Consider the following 16,682-nt stretch of genomic DNA (forward strand, 5'->3'; position numbering starts at 1 on the left):
GAGAAAACGGCCCTCAAGAAGTTGTGACTTGTCCAAGGTGGCAGAGCAGGGCCAGGACTAGTACCCACCCTTTCTCACTGCTTATCCAGTGCCCTTAATTCCCCATGGGCTAATGGGACAGAACCCCGTTAAATGGTATCCAGTTTTTGTTTGGTTGGTTGGTTGGGTTTTTTTGAGACAGAGTCTTGCTGTATTGCTCAGGATGGAGTGCAGTGGCTCGATCTCGGCTCACTGCAACATCCACCTCCCAGATTCAAGCGATTCTCCTGCCTCAGCCTCCCGAGTAGCTGGGATTACAGGTGCCCACCACCATACCCAGCTAATTTTTGTATTTTTAGTAGAGACGGGGTTTTATCATGTTGACCAGGCTGGTCTCGAACTCCTGACCTTAAGTGATCCACCCGCCTCAGCCTCCCAAAGTGCTGGGAGGCTGAGGTATGAGCCACCGCGTCAGGTTTTAATTACCAATGAGAACACTATTTTTGTTGACAATGAGACGCCCAAGAGATCGCGCCTTTCTGGGGACAGTTGAGAATTTAATAGTGCTTCCGCATTTCTAACTTTTATCCCCTCCCCCCTCCCACGGACTGTTTTCCTCTATTCCACTTTTCCTCTTTCATAAGTATTTGATTGCAGGTTGGTATCCTGTATCCAAGCACAGCGCTTGGCATCGAGTAGGCACTCAATTTTATTTGGTGAATGTGAGTTGGAGGAATATTTGATGAATGAATGGAAGATGAATTAATCATCAGGGTCAGCAAGTGATGAACCACAGCTTGGTCCAGTTCTTTTAGTCCTCTAGTCTCCTGGTGAGACTCCACAGCTCCGCTAATACGACCGGGCCTTCGTGGGGCTGACAACAGATCTGATATCCCACGGGCGGGAGAGGCGTCAGCCAGAGGCTGGGATGGCTGGGATGCTCGGCCCCAACGGCGGCTGGCGGCCGGCTGGGCCCAGGGAGCTGCGCGCGCAACCACTAGGGCTGTGGCTCCGGTGACCGCTCTCCCTGGCAACGGTTTGTTCCTAGCAACCAGCCTGAGGTGTGGAGGTGGTGCGGAGGGAGCCGCCTACGGACCAGGGACTCCTGCCATGAATCCGCCGGGGTCCCTAGAGGCCCTGGACCCGAACGTGGACGAGCACTTGTCCACTCAGATTCTCGCGCCCTCGGTCCACTCCGACAACCCTCAGGAGCGCATCCAGGCCCGGCGCCTGCGCATCGCGGCGCGCCTAGAAGCCCGGAGGCGGTGAGCGCGGGGGCGGGCGGGGCGGAATCTGCGCAGCAGGGGCCGGAGAAGGGCTGGTTTCCTGATGAAATAGAAACATTTCTTCGGGAAGATTCATGCAGAGTATGGGAAAGTAAAACGCTGGGCCGCTGCCGTGGCGCGTGGCTGTCATCCCAGCACTTAGGGAGGCCGAGGCGGGCGGATCACTTGAGCCCAGGAGTTCGAGATGGTCAACGGTCAACCTGGGCAGCATAGAGAGACCCCATCTCTATAAAACATCAAAAAATTAATCGGGCGTGGTGGTGTGCGACTGTGGTCTGCACATGGCATCTTTTCCACTACGGACACCTCCGAACCATAAGGTCTGCTGGATCATGTGGCCCAAGTAGCCTGGCTGCTTACACTGTGGCCTGGGTCCTTTCCTGTTCCAGGCACCACTCAAAGCTGGCAGCTGTTTGTGTCAGCCTGAATAATATTCCTAAGTGCGGGATGTACTGTATCTAGGACCCAAAGTGGCCTAAGAGGCATTGAGTTTCCTTCTCTGTAGAGGATGCAAAATGCGGGTAGATTTGTTTTTTACTTGATAGGCTATCCCAGCATGCCACTGACCACTGGACCCCTACAAACTTGAATGACATGGCAGTCCCTGGGCCTTCATAGAGTTGATTGCCCACTGTCTGGAGCACACATGTCTTACCAAGCCCTGCAGTGTGTTTCCATCACTCGCTCATCCTGGCTGATTGCTGCAGGGCCATCAGTGGAATGCAGGGGCTGGCAAACCCTTTCAGTAAAGGGCCAAATAGTAAATATTTTAGGCTTTTCGGATCATATGGCCTCTTTCCTAGCTGCTCAACTGCCATTGTATTGCAAAAGCAGCCACAGGCAAGACATAAACAAATGGGCATGACTGTGTTCCAATAAAGCTTTATTTATGGACACTGAAATCTGAATTTCATATACTGTTCATGTATCACAAAATAGCCTTCTTTTGATTAAAAATAATAATAAACTTTATTTTTTAGAGCAGTTTTTAGGATCACAGCAAAATTGATCAAAAAGTACAGCATTCGCATATACTCCCTGCCCCCACACATGCACAGCTACTGTCAACATCCTGCACTGGAGGGCACATTTGTAACAATATATGAACCTTGGCGCATTGTTAGCACTTGAACTCCATCGTTTACCTTAGGGTTTCTTTTTGGTGTTGTACATCCTATGGGTTTGGATAAATTTATAGTGACACAAGCACACCAGTATAGTATTATGCCAAATATTTTTACTGCCCTAAAAATCCCCTGTGCTCTACTTATTCATCCTAGTCTTTTTTTAACCATTTGTTTATTTATTAACCATTTAAAATTGCAAAAATCATTTAAAATTGTAAAAACCATTTAAAATTGTAAAAAATTGTAGCTCACGCCTGTAATCCCAGCACTTTGGGAAGCCAAGGCAGGAGGATCACCTGAGGTCAGGAGTTCAAGACCAGCCTGGCCAACATGGTGAAACCCTGTCTGTACTAAAAATACAAAAATTAGCCGGGTGTGGTGGCGGGCACCTGTAATCTCAGCTACTTGGGAGGCTGAGGCAGGGGAATTGTTCAAACCTGGGAGGCGGAGGTTGCAGTGAGCTGAGATAGCGCCATTGTACTCCAGCCTGGGTGACAAGCGCAAAACTCCGTCTCAAAAAAAACAAAACAAAACAAAAAACTGGGCCAGGCACAGTGGCTCATGTCTGTAATCCCAACACTTTGGGAGGCTGAGGTGGGCAGGATCATGAGGTCAGGAGTTTGAGACCAGCCTGACCAACGTGGTGAAACCCTGTCTCTATTAAAAATAGAAAAATTAGCCAGGCATGGTGGCGTGCGCCCGTAACCCCAGCTACTAAGGAGATTGAGGCAGGAGAATCGCTTGAACCCGGGAGGCGGAGGTTGCAGTTAGCTGAGATCGTGCTATTGTACTCCAGCCTGGGCGACAGAGCGAGACCGTGTCTCAAAAAAAAAAAAATGTAAAAATCATTATTTTCCTGGAAGCCATACAAAAACAGGTGGTGGACTGGATCTGTCCCACAGGCCATAGTTTGCCAGTGCTGAAGTAATGGATCATTGTGATGTTCTCTGGGATATCCAGATGTCCCTGATATATTCAGAATATATTATGACAGAGATCAGGAGAATTACCATGGTCCTGTGAGTGTGACGGACTTGTGAGTATATATCATTGTCTGTTCCATGTAAATGTGAACTTCCTGATTGTTTTTCCTGATTGAGGTAGAAAAGCATGCATTTGGCCCAATCAGTAGCCACACATGCTGTGCCTGAGGCTGTACAAATTTGCTCTAGTGAAGCTTACCACACTTGCATAGATGCTGTGTTCAGGAGTGCTACCTGTGGAGCTTCCGGTAGTTGACAGTCACTTTCTAGGATCCAGTTTCTGCAGGTGCCAGACCCATGAATTAAAAGGAGATTCAATAGGGATCACCATTCCTGCATCGTTGAGATACATCAGGGTGGCACTAATCCCCACCAACGCCCCTGGGCGGCAATATTGTTTTTGGTGTACTGAGGTGCAGTTTCAGAGATGTCCTTTTGGCCTTCCCCGCCATGGTAGCTCTATTCATAGGCCAAGGAGTGGAGTTTTTCAAACTTCTAAGTATGTCAGTCCCAATTATACTTTTGGCTATTAGAGAGATGATGGCTGGCTGAGTCCACAGACCTGGTAGACCCTCTGTAAGTAGGACTTTGTCTCCCCTATGTCCTCACTCTAAGTGGGTGGGAGCATGCTTTGGGTCTCTGGGTATCAATGGTAACTCAGACCTTGTTCTAATCCTAAACATTTCTGGGCATCCTCTTTCCTTATTGTATAGCCCTGCTGAGTAGATGACCCTAGGCCCCTTTGGGGAAGAATTGGGGGAATCATTACAGTATATATTTGCCATTGTGTTCCAGATCCTTCCTTGTGGGGACCCTGCTGCCTCTTCAGTCAATAGATTCTGGGTCTGAACACTGGCTTAGGTTCAGGAATTGGGCAAGGGAGCATGAATCTTTACCAGCGTACACCCTTAGCCTATTTATCCTTTGCTGCTTTCTTTGGTGAGCACGTGTGAGTTGTATTCTTGTTGGCTGCCCTTTTGTTTTGCACCAAATGATGCTATATTTTGTAAGCCATCTTCAAAACTCTCTGTAGGTCAAGCCCTTGTCTGCTACTCTGACCTTGGCAGTTGTGCGGGGATTCTATGATAAACAAGGCAAATATAATCTCTGTTCTCAGGAAGCTTATATTCTAATGAGGGAGATGGGAAAAAATAAAGTGCAACTAAACAAGTAAACAAATAACATAATTATACATTTTGAAAAGAGTCCTAACGGAAACAAGCAATGAGCAAATATGAAGAATAATAGATGTGGCACCTGAAGGTAGGTGGTGAGTGAGGGTGAGAAAGAGCTGTCTGTGTAAAGAGTTGGACTGGGCATTCAATTATGTTAAGGAATTTGTTGGCTATGATGAGGGTATGGTGGTCTTGTTTTTTTTTAAAGGCTACATCTTTTTTTTTTTTTTTTTTGGCAGAGTCTCACTCTGTCTACGCAGGCAGGAATGCAGTGGTGCAGTCTTGGTTCACTGCAATCTCCACCTCCCAGGTTCAAGCAATTCTCCTGGCTCAGCCTCCCGAGTAGCTGGGATTACAGGCAGCTGCCACCACACCCAGCTATTTTTTTATTTTTAGGAGAGACAGGGTTTCACCATGTTGGCCAGGCTGGTCTCGAACTCCTGGCCTCAGAAAATCCACCTGCCTTGGCCTCCCAAAGTGCTGGGATTCCAGGCGTGAGCCACCGTGCCCGGCCTCTATTCTTTATTAGTGGTTGGGGCCGTGCATTGTGCGTAAGTGAGCTGGGACCATTCTGTACCATTTCAATGTGCTCTCAAAACAAATGCATGCAGCTGAGTCTGTGTGAGCCTGGAAGTTCCCTGAATTAACTTCTCTGTTAATTAAAGGAAAAGAGATTAAAATATGCTATATTGAAGCTTACGTACTTATTATTAATAACCAACAGTAATTGCAGCAACGGATCAGAACTTAGATTGACAAGAGCTTTTTCAGAAAGGAATATTTTATCACTGACATTGTTTCAAATTGCTGGCACATGTGATAATAAAAACCAGTTGTATTGTTTTTACATTATCTATAGGCAGTGCACCCCTCGGTTGCCTGTGATACCCACTGCTGTTGCTGCCTGGGCCTTCTTATGTCACGAGGTGTAATGCTAAGGTGAAAGTTAACAGAATCAAATGTCATATAAAGAATACAGCTGGGCGTGGTGGCTCACACCTATAATCCCAGCAGTTTGGGAGGCAGAGGTGGGTGGATCACTTGAGGCCAGGAGTTCGAGACCAGCCTGGCCAATATAGTGAAACCCCTGTCTCTACTAAAAAGACAAAAAATTGGCCTGGCGTGGTGGCACACTCCTGTAATCCCGCTACTCAGGAGACTGAGGCACAAGAATTGCTTGAACACCGGGAGGTGGAGGTTACAGTGAGCCAAGATCGCGCCACTGTACTCCAGCCTGGATGACAGAGCGAGACTCCTCAAAAAAAAAAAAAAAAAGATAGGAATAATGATGTGCTAATGCCCCTGATACTCCCAATCTCTGGTGTCTTAGTTTAGGTTTGACATTTCTGGGAGATGTCACTTTCCTTTTTTTTTTTTTGAGACAGGGTCTCACCCTGTCACCCTGGTTGGAATGCAGTGGTGCGACCTTGGCTCACTGCAAATTCCACCTCCTAGACTCAAGTGATCCCCCCGACCCCAGCCTCCTGAGTAGCTGGGACCACAGGTGCGCATCACCACCCCCGCTAATTTTTTGCATTTTTGGTAGAGATGTGGTTTCACCATGTTGCCCAGACTGGTCTCGAACTCCAGAGCTCAAGTGATCCTTCTACCTTGGCCTCGAAAAGTGCTGGGATTATAGGTGTGAGCCACCACACCCAGCCGGGAGATGTTATTTCTGGGTAAAGATGCGAGATGGAACACATACGTCTACCTTAGATCTCTATCTAAACTCCATTAAAATGACATTTAAGGGGATTAAGTAAAAAAGACGCAAATCCGCAAAGTCAAGATGAGGAGGACTCAACAGCAATGAAATTGTGGAAGCTGAAAAGCACAAAATAGATGGTAAATGGGTTAGCAGATTCAAGAATATGGAAAAATAAGTTGATAGTGAAGAAAGCTGAGAACCCCCTTGATTTACTCTGCACTAAATATCCAAAGACTAGGAGATTGATGGCATATCACATTCATCCGTGAGGATTTAAAAAGTCCTATGGCCCTTTCAATGGAGTGACAGGACATCTGTGGCCGAGAGACCTCAAAGTTCTTAGCCCTTAGCTGTGACAGGAGACTGGACATGTCCACTTCCTGCTACCCCCATCCCTTTACTAATTATTATGAGGTCTTATCAAAGGCTGATCTGAAGACGACAAAAGGCCAGAAGACTCCTTGGCTTACTTCATTCAACCGCCCGGCACCCTCCTCCTCGTGTTTATGGTTCCAACCTGACAACAACCCTGGACCACAAAGACCTCTTCCTGGACGACTGCCAACTTCAGGCCAGTTTGGACCGGTTCCCCGAGACTGCACAGATCCTGGACTTGTGCCCTAAGCATCACCTTTTTGCATTTATGACCTAATTGTAGTACATTTAAATGTTAAGTCTCCACCCCAAAGTGAACATGAGTAGCATATTGTTGTATGGTCCGTGCACATGTAAGCCTAATGCACGTGCATAATGAGTTTTCTCCGTAAATATTCACAACCTTCTCCTATATCCCATAGAATATGCATTTCCTACCTCCCCACCTAGCAGAAATATCTGCTTTATTTTCTCACTTTCAAAGCCTGCTTCTCAGTCTCAGTTGAAAGCTTGCTTCCTGCCTGCAGGTTGTGTCCTTTAGAAATAAAGTTCTCTTTTGATTTTGTGGATTCTGACTCTTTTTCAGTTGACATCTGGAAGTGGAGGTGACAAAGGGAACCAAAATAAGGACAACCGATTGGAAAATTAATAGGTAGATGCCTAGAACCTTTCTCTCTCTTTGCAGAGAAGATTGGAGGTTTGGAGAAAGTCAAGAGGAGGATCTAGGGCTTGGGGGATGCTAGACAGAGGCGATGCAAGGATACTTCATGGAAAATACGGGGATTCAGGGAAAATATGCACACTGGATGCCAGGACCTTCCAGCTCTCCTCTCACCAGTTCCTTGAATGCTGGCACTTTGGCCTTCATATTCCAGGCAGGAGGCTGGAGAAGTTTCTCTGTGGAATCCGACCAGCCCCAAAAGAAGGATTTAAAGACACTAATGTCGGTCTAGGCACAGTGGCTCATGCCTGTAATCCAGCACTTTGGGAGGCCGAGAGGGGTGGATAACCTGAGGTCTGGAGTTTGAGACCAGCCTGGCCAACATGGTAAAACCCTGTCTCTACTAAAAATATGAAAATTAGCAGCGTGGTGGTGCATGCCTGTAATCCCAGCTACTTGGGAGGCTGAGGCACAAGAATTGCTTGAACCTGGGAGGCGGAGGTTGCAGTGAGCCGAGATCGTGCCACTGCACTCTAGCCTGGGCGACAGAGGGAGACTCTGTCTCAAAAATATAAAATAAAATAAAATAAAATAAAATAATAAAATAAAATAAAATAAATAAAATAAATAAAAACACTAACATTGGGTTTGCTCACAAAGCAGCCTGATTAAATCAGCCCACACTGACATGCACAGTTGTTAAGGCACATCCTTGTACTCACAGCTCCCATCAGCTTTAAAAAAAATTTATTTTTATTATTTATTTAGTTAGTTTTTAAGCAACAGAGTCTCACTCCATTGCCCAGGCTGGAGTGCAGTGGTTTGATCATAGCTTACTACAACCTTGAATCCTGGGTGCAAGCAATCCTTCTGCCTCAGCCTCCTGAGTGTCTGGCACTATAGGTGCAGGCCACCGTGCCTGGCTAATTTTTTTTTTTTTTTTTTTAGAGATGGGGTCTTGCTATGTTGCCCAGGCTAGTCTTAAACTCCTGGGTCAAGTAGTCCTCCTGCCTTGGCCTCCCATAGTGCTGGGATTATAGGCATGAGCCACTGTGCCCAGCCCCATCAGCTTGTTTTTAATGTTTAAATTTTTATTTGTCACACTATTAAAATTTATTTTTTCTGCTTTATCCTGACACCATATTACAAGCTTCCAAATGGCTAGGGACTTAGATTGAAACGATACTAATTTGTCCTTATTTTCTCTAAATTCTTGGATTCTGTATAATCAGGTGTGTTTATGTACACATAACCAAAGCAAACCATCTTTTATGTAGTTGTTTTTTTTTAAGGCAGCTCTTTCTTTAACAACAACTAGGTAGCTACTGTGAAGGTGGTGACATGTAAAATTGGTAGTATTAGTATCCTTTTCCCAAGTTGTCATGGAAGTTACCTTATACTTGTAACTTTAGGTCTTTGGTACATCTCAGACAAGATAGGCAAGAATTTGGAGAATATTTTGAAAATAAGAGCAATAGACACATTCAGCAACAACTAGAATAATGGAATCCAAAGTTTTAAAATTACATGATATAAGTGAAAACAGCTTTAAAAGCTACCTCATAAGAGTTGTTTTATCATTAGCTTGACTTTTTCCACATAAAACAGTGTTTATTTATTTTTAACCAATGTTTTAATTTTTTCATAGGCTTTTTAGTTCTTATCATGGGTCAGTAACCAAGGATTTCTATGCATCTGAGGAAAGTCTTTAACATGAACGGTAGATATGAAAATTAACGAAGAGAAAAAAGCACCTAAGAGGACATTAAGACTGTGGGGAGAAAAAAAAATAATACCACAAAAAGATGATCATTCAGCTCCTCAGAGATAGTTTTGAAGTCTTTGGGGGAAAAAGAGGGAAAAAAAAGATCCTCAAAGAAAAAAGAGATGATATGGCAACCATGAAACAAGAATAGAATGCTACTAAAAGGAGTGTTCAGAGAAAAAAAAATAGAACTCTTAGAAATAAAAAATATTATAGAAATAGAAAACATTAGAAGGGTTGGAAAATAAAGATGATTAAATCCCCTAGAAAATAGAGCACAAAGAAAAAAGGTAGAGATTTATAGAGAAAATATTATTATTATTATTATTATTATTATTTGATACAGAGTTTCACTCTTGTTGCCCAGGCTGGAGTGCAATGGTGTGATCTCGGCTCACTGCAACCTCAGCCTCCTGTATTCAAGCAATTCTCCTGCCTCAGCCTCCCAAGTAGCTGGGATTACAGACGCCTGCCACCACGCCCGGCTAATTTTTGTATTTTTAGTAGAGACAGGGTTTCACCATGTTGGCCAGGCTGGTCTCAAACTCTTTACCTCAGGTGATCCACCTGTCTTGGCCTCCCAAAGTGCTGGGATTACAGGCATGAGCCACTGCACCCAGCCAGAGAAAAATATTTTTTTAAAATTAGAAGATATTATCACTTTTCTAGATCCAGAAATAATGGAGCAGGGAGCACATTATCATGGAAAGAATTCAAGAACATGTCTCAGACCTGAAGATCATGAGGTTCCTGATTGAAATGTCTAGCACAATGGATGAAAATAGACCCACCCTAAGGCACACCATTGAGAAAGTTCAGAACACTGAGAATAAAGAGAAAGGGGCTACGAGCTTCCAGAGTGAAACAAAACAAAACAAAACAAAACAAAACGTGGTCACATGTAAAAAACAAAAACATTGTCACATACAAAGAAAGGCGTAAAGACAGAATGACTTCAGGTTTCTCAGCAACACTGGAAGGAAACAGTGAAGGAAAGTTATTTCCAACCTAGAACTCTAAACCCAGGTAGACAATCAACCAAGTTCCAATTTTTTTAAATCCTGAGAATTGGTCAGGAAGTAGAGTATTCAAGATGGCAGCTCCCATTTAGACCACAAACATGGGGCGGTGGTGAGGAAACAGAGGACTCAGCCCCCAGTCCTCTTCCCAAAAGAGGACTCCCCAGGAGGGAGGGAGCTCAAATCTGAATAGACGGAAGTCTGAAGCAGTTCCTTTGGAGAATATACTAGTTCTACATTGCTGAACAACAGAAATACAGTATCAGCCACATATGTCATTTCAAGTTTTCACCATGTTGGCCAGGCTGGTCTCAAACTCTTTTTTTTACCACATTGAAAGTGGTAAAAACAGAACAGGTGAAATTAATAATTTATTTAACCCAATATATAAAAGTATTATTTTAATATGCAATCAGTATAAATCATACTGATGAGATATATTGCAAATTTTTTTGTTCAAAGTCTTCAAAATCCATCTAGAGTGTATTTTACACTCATAGCGCATTTCAGTTTGCACCAGGCACATTTCGAGTGCTTTATAGTCATATGTGGTTATTGGCTACCATAATGGACAGTACAGTGCTAAGCAGTAAAAAATGATGCATAAAAGGCAGTGACAAGATTTAAGTTAAAAGTAATTAATAAGAATTTATAGCATATCTGCAGCCTGGCCAACATGGTGAAACCTCGTCTTTACTAGAAATACAAAAGTTAGCCCGGTGAGGTAGTGCGTGTTTGTAGTCCCAGCTACTTGGGAGACTGAGTCAGCAGAATTGCTTGAACCTGGGCGGCGAGGTTTCAGTGAGCCGAGATGGCTCCACTGCACTGCAGCCTGGGGACAGAGCAAGACTCTGTCTTAAAAACACACACACACACACACACACACACACACACACACACACACATATATATATATATAGAGAGAGAGAGAGCATATCTGGGCTGCATAGTTTTTTTTTGTTTGTTTCTGAAGCACTGATCTTTGATCCAGAAAGCACTTGGAAGGGATTATTTAAATACAGTTGGTCATTAATTGGTGGTCAAAGTAGAAAGTCAAGGGAATTTTTTGAGTGGTGATGGGAACATGATAAGCCTGGCAATAGCTGAAGACCTGAGTAAAATGGAACAATTAGTTTATTTGGTAAGAAAACAAAGAGCATGTTCAATAAGAATAGGGAAATCAATGAAATGACAAGAAAAAAACAAGGGGTTTTGGTTAGATTGGGAGTGGAGGATGGTAACTCAATTCTGTATCTCCAAAATAGTGTTACACTAGGTAGGATTGTCCTGGACTTTGAACAAAGGGAGTAGAGATGGAAGTCAGAGTTAGAAAAAGTCAAGAAAGAATGAGATAAAGAGATCTGCTAGGCTGAGGCAGGAAAATTGCTGGAACCCAGGAGGCGGAGGTTGCCGTGAGCCGAGATTGCGCCATTGCACTCCAGCCTGGACAACAAGAGCGAAACTCCGTCTCAAAAAACGAAACGAAACAAAACAAAAAAACAAACCTGCTGTGTCATGTCAAGGTTTCATTTTTCCTAAGGCAATACTGGTAGCCCTTATGGCCACTGTGTGCCAGAGGAGAGAGCAGGGTCTCGATGATGTAAGTGGTGGTGTGGGGGTTGGTGAGGTCACTCCCCCATGCCTCCTCTGAAGAAGTCCATAATCTGGAAACTTATCTTGCCACCGCCCCTTTAGTCTCATTTTCTGATTCACACACAGACAAGCACACACACACACTATTTAGAAAATTCATGCAATACAAAAATGTAGAAAATAGAACTTCTCAGTAATTTAATTCCTGTTCTTTAAGTAATTGCTGTTATCCGTTTGTCATATATACTTCCAGAAAATGTCCTGTGCACATATAAGCCTTTTTTTTTTTTTTTTTTTTTTGAGACGGGGTCTCACTCTGTCGCCCAGGCTGGAGTGCACTGGCGCGATCTCGGCTCACTGCAAGCTCCGCCTCCTGGGTTCACGCCATTCTCCTGCCTCAGCCTCCCGAGTAGCTGGGACTACAGGCACCCGCCACCACTCCCGGCTAATTTTTTGTATTTTTAGTAGAGACGGGGTTTCACCGTGTTAGCCAGGATGGTCTCGATCTCCTGACCTTGTGATGTGCTCGCCTCGGCCTCCCAAAGTGCTGTGATTACAGACGTGAGCCACAGCGCCCAGCCAAGCCTGTTTTAAAAAGAAAATTTGTATTATAGTCTACATATTGTTCTAAAACTGGCTCCCTTTACTTAACGGCTGTGGACATCTTTCCCTGCTGCTAGGTATTACATCATTCTTTTTGTAGGCTACAAAGTATTTTTGAAATATTGTTTCCTCTTAATTAGTCAGCTATTAATATGTATGTAGAATGTTTCCATGGTCTTACGAGTATTGTCAGTGCTACAATCATCTTTCTTGTGCATATTTATTTATGTACTTGTAAAGGCTTTCTGTAAAAAATTCCTAAAGATAGGATTGTTGGGTCAGAGGGAAGGCACATTTAAGCTTTTGACAAATCTTGCCAAATAGCCTTTTAGATGCATTGTTATACTTTACATCCCCACCCATGGAGTGTGGAAAGCTGGGCTCCCACCTGATACTGTCAACCCTTAAAATCTTTTTTAGTCTGACAACAGAGTAATGACACCTCACAGGGTTTTGGTTTCTCTGATTATATGTGAAGCTGACCACATTTTCAAATGCCTATTTGCCATTTCTATTTCTTTGGGAAATTGCCTGTTCATATCCTCTGCCAGTTTTTCTCTTTGGTATTTTGTCTTTTGTTTATTGATTTGAAGGAGCCCTTCCTATTTTATGGATAGTAAAATTTTGTCAAATATCTTTTATCAGTTTATCCCTTGACTTTCAAGGATAACATTTCTAAATTTTAGAAAGTAAAATCTTTTAATCTTTTCATTTTCTGACTTTGGTCTTATTCAAAGATGGGTTTTCTATGCTAAGATTATATAGATATTCTCCTGTATTTACTTCTAGTGTTTTTATGATTGTAGTTTTTTTAATATTTAAGTTTTTTAAATGATAGAGATAGTGTCTCTCTATGTTGCCCAGGCTGGTCTCAAACTCCTGATTTAAAGCAGTCCTCCTGCCTTGGCCTCCCAAAGCGCTGGGATTACAGGTGTGAGCCACAGCACCTGGCCAATATTTAAATTTTAATCCATATGGAGTATATATTTATGAAGTACAATGGAACCATTATTATTATTATTATTATTATTATTATTATTATTATTATTATTGTTTTACATAAATAGAGATGGGGGTCTTGCTATGTTGGCCATGCTGATCTTGAACTCCTGGCCTTCAGCAATCCTCCTGTCTTGGTCTCCCAAAGTGTTGGGATTACAGGCATGAGCCACTGTGCCAGGCCAAAACCTTTAAATATAGAATTTAAGTACTAGAAATAACTTCATTTTCTCTGCTTTTTTCCATCACAGGGAAGCACTTGAAGAATATTTAGATGGGAAGAAGGAGAGTGAGGAGGATCAAAGCAAGAGCTACAAACAGAAAGAAGAAAGCCGATTGGTATGAACTGGTTGGCAGATGGGCTCTGGAAGACCAGTGAGCTGGGTGTGACATCATGGTTTTCACATTTAGACTGGAAGAAATCATGTGGTCCATGTTGCTGTCTCTAGGCAGAACTGAATAGAATGTTTCCCATTTGAGAGCTCTCTAGGAGTGAGCTTTCAGATGACAGTTTCTTATATTTACGCTGTCTCTGCTCATGCACTTTTAATGGTATTCATTCTTCATAGGATAAAGTCCAGATGTTTTAGCCTGGGCACTCAAGGCCTTTGATAGTCTGTTCCCATCTTCACTTTCCAAACATATCTCCTGTTTGTTACCTAATTCGGGCCTTCCACTTTGGTGAGGCGGATCCACTCACTCCCCTCCAGTGGGGTTTTGTTCATTTCTGCTCTGTGCCTTTGATCATCTGGAATGCCAGGCCCCCTCTATTCTCTTCTTCTCTCCTCTCATCTGGCCAGTTTCCCGTTTTCAACAACCCTCTCAAGACCCAAATCCTCCTTGGATTCTTCCTCAGCCCAGCCTGAGCTCCCTTTCTCCACACATTGAATACTTCCTGTCTGTGCTATTCTTTTCATTTTAGATAGTTTTCTGCTGCATATGACTTTTCAGATGAGTGTGCCTGCAGTGCCCCAGTGAAACTGTATGTACTGTGAGAATGAGAGCCTCTTTTTGTAGCTGTGGGGTAGTGCATAGCTTGTACTCAGTAGACACAAAAAAGAAAATCATTGATTACCCTCCATGGCGATGAAACAGCTCCTGGGATGCTGAGGGATAAACAGTGGCCAGACCAGAACTGGCAAAATGCTGCATTTAATCAATGCTAAATGAAAGGCAAAAATGGTGATAACCGTGTGAACTCAGATATGGAGAGGAGCTCACCAAGCTGGCCTGGTCAGGGAAAGTTCGGTGGAGAAAGTGAGATTTGAGTTGTCTTAGAAATATAGGTGGGACTTTTAATAGCAGAGGAGAGATCATTTCTGGTAAGAAAAAATATTCAGGTTGCTGAATATGATTATAGAGCATAGAGGTATAGACAGATCACTGAATATTTCGTACTGTGTTAGGGATAAGATATTTTACTGTGGAAAAGATATTGGACTGATGTGGGTTTTTGTTCTTGATCTTTTACCTACTGCAGAGTAGATGATTCATGTCACTTTTTTGTACTTCGTTCTCTTCATTTAAAAGTCAGTGAGCGTAGCTGGGCGCGGTGGCTCACGTCTGTAATCTCAGGACTTTGGGAGGCCGAGGCGGGAGGATCACCTGAGGTCAGAAGTTCAAGACCAGCCTGGCCAACATGGTGAAACCTCGTCTCTACTAAAAATACAGAAGTTGGCTGGGCCTGGTGGCACACGCCTGGGGTCCCCGCTACTTAGGAGGCTGAGGCAGGAGGATTCCTTGAACCCGTGAGGTGGAGGTTGCAGTGATCTGAGATCAGGCCACTGCACTGTAGCCTGGGCGACAGAGGGAGACTCTTTCTCTTTAAAAAAAAAAAAAAAAAAAAAAGTCAGTGATCTCTGAGCATTTCTGTGTAGGACAAAAGGATATTAGATTTTTTAAAATGCTGATATACAGTTCTCCCTGAGCACTCCTTAATTAGGTTTAAAACCGAAGAGATAATATTGTTTTCATTAGCAGGTTCTGAGGGTTCGTTTCACTTAGGACTTAAGTAGTGAAGAGCCTCGGCATCAGGGAGAAATGTACACAAAAGATGCTCCCTTCCTCAAGATTAAAGTATTGATTATCAGTTCTGACCTAAGATCTGGGCAGGCTGGGCCCCACCCTTGACCCTGCAGTTTATCATTTTTTTTTTTTTTTTTGAGACGGAGTCTTGCTCTGTCGCCAGGCTGGAGTGCAGTGGTGCAATCTCTGCTCACTGCAACCTCTGCCTCCTGGGGTCAAGCTGTTCTCCTGCCTCAGCCTCCTGAGTAGCTGGGACTATAGGTGTGCATATATTTTTAGTAGAGACGGGGGTTTCACCATGTTGGCCGGGATGGTCTCAATCTCTTGACCCAGTGATCTGCCTGCCTCAGCCTCCCAAAGTGTTGGGATTACAGGCGTGAGCCACCGTGCCTGGCCTTAGCATGTTTTTAGTGGTCATTATTTTTGTGTCCTGTTTAACCTTTGTCTATTTCATATTTATGAAGATAGTCTTCTATGGTTTCTTCTAGAAGCTTTATAATTCTATCATTTACATTTTGGCCTATGACCTATCTGGAATTGATTTCTGTCTGTCGTGTAAGGGTAGGGTTCCAGGTTCATTGTTTTCTATGTAGATTTTTAGTTGACCCAGCACCATTTACTGAAAAGATCATCCTTTCCCCACTGCATTGTTGTGCACCTTTGTGGTGAATCAGGTGACCATGTATGTGTGAGTTCATTTCTACATTCTCCATTCTCTTTTTTGGTATCTATACATCTGTCTGTATTAGTTCATTCTCACATTGCTATAAAGAAATACTTGAGACTGGATAATTTATAAGGAGGTTTAATTGGCTCATGGTTCTGCAGGCTGTATAAGAAGCATAGTGACTTCTGCTTCTGAGGAGGCCTCAGGAAACTTCCAATCATGGCAGAAGGCAAAGGCAAAGCAGGCATCTCACATGGCAGGAGCAGGAGTGAGAGAGAGAGTGCAGGGAGGTGCCACACACTTTACAACCGCCAGATCTCGCGAGAACTCACTCGCTATCGTGAGAACACCACCAAGAGGATGGTGCTAAACTATGAGGAATCCACCCCCATGATCCAGTCATTTCCCACCAGGCTCCACCTCCAACTCTGGGGATTAAAATTCAACATAAGATTTGGGCAGGGATAAAAGATCCAAACTATGTCCAAACTATTATCACCAGCTTTGTGCCAATTCCATGCAGTTTTAATTACTGTGGCTTTATGACAGTTCTTGATGTCTGGTAGGGTAAGTTCTCTAACTGTGTTCTTCCAGATTGTCTTGGCTATTCTTTTTTTTTTTTTTTTTCTTCCGAAACAGTCTCGTTATGTCATCCAGGCTGGGGTGCAGTGGCACAATCTTGGCTCACTGCAACCGCCACCTCCGGGGTTCAAGTCA

General features: G+C 43.6%; 1 protein-coding gene across 4 annotated transcripts in view; it reads left to right on the forward strand.

Annotated features, from left to right (window-relative positions):
- Nucleotides 1–1,004: 1,004 nt before the first annotated feature.
- The window catches only part of DRC1 (dynein regulatory complex subunit 1), a 54,327-nt gene continuing 38,649 nt past the window's right edge, over nucleotides 1,005–16,682 (forward strand). For all 4 annotated transcript variants that reach the window (XM_030799673.1, XM_030799675.1, XM_030799676.1 and 1 more), the window contains exons 1-2: nucleotides 1,005–1,244; nucleotides 13,525–13,612. In XM_030799673.1, coding sequence (XP_030655533.1) covers nucleotides 1,090–1,244; nucleotides 13,525–13,612 — 243 coding nt within the window. In that variant the 5' untranslated portion in view covers nucleotides 1,005–1,089. The remainder of the gene's footprint in view (nucleotides 1,245–13,524; nucleotides 13,613–16,682) is intronic.

Source organism: Nomascus leucogenys, chromosome 19, assembly GCF_006542625.1.
Source record: "Nomascus leucogenys isolate Asia chromosome 19, Asia_NLE_v1, whole genome shotgun sequence".
NCBI classification, from domain to species: Eukaryota; Metazoa; Chordata; class Mammalia; order Primates; family Hylobatidae; genus Nomascus; species Nomascus leucogenys.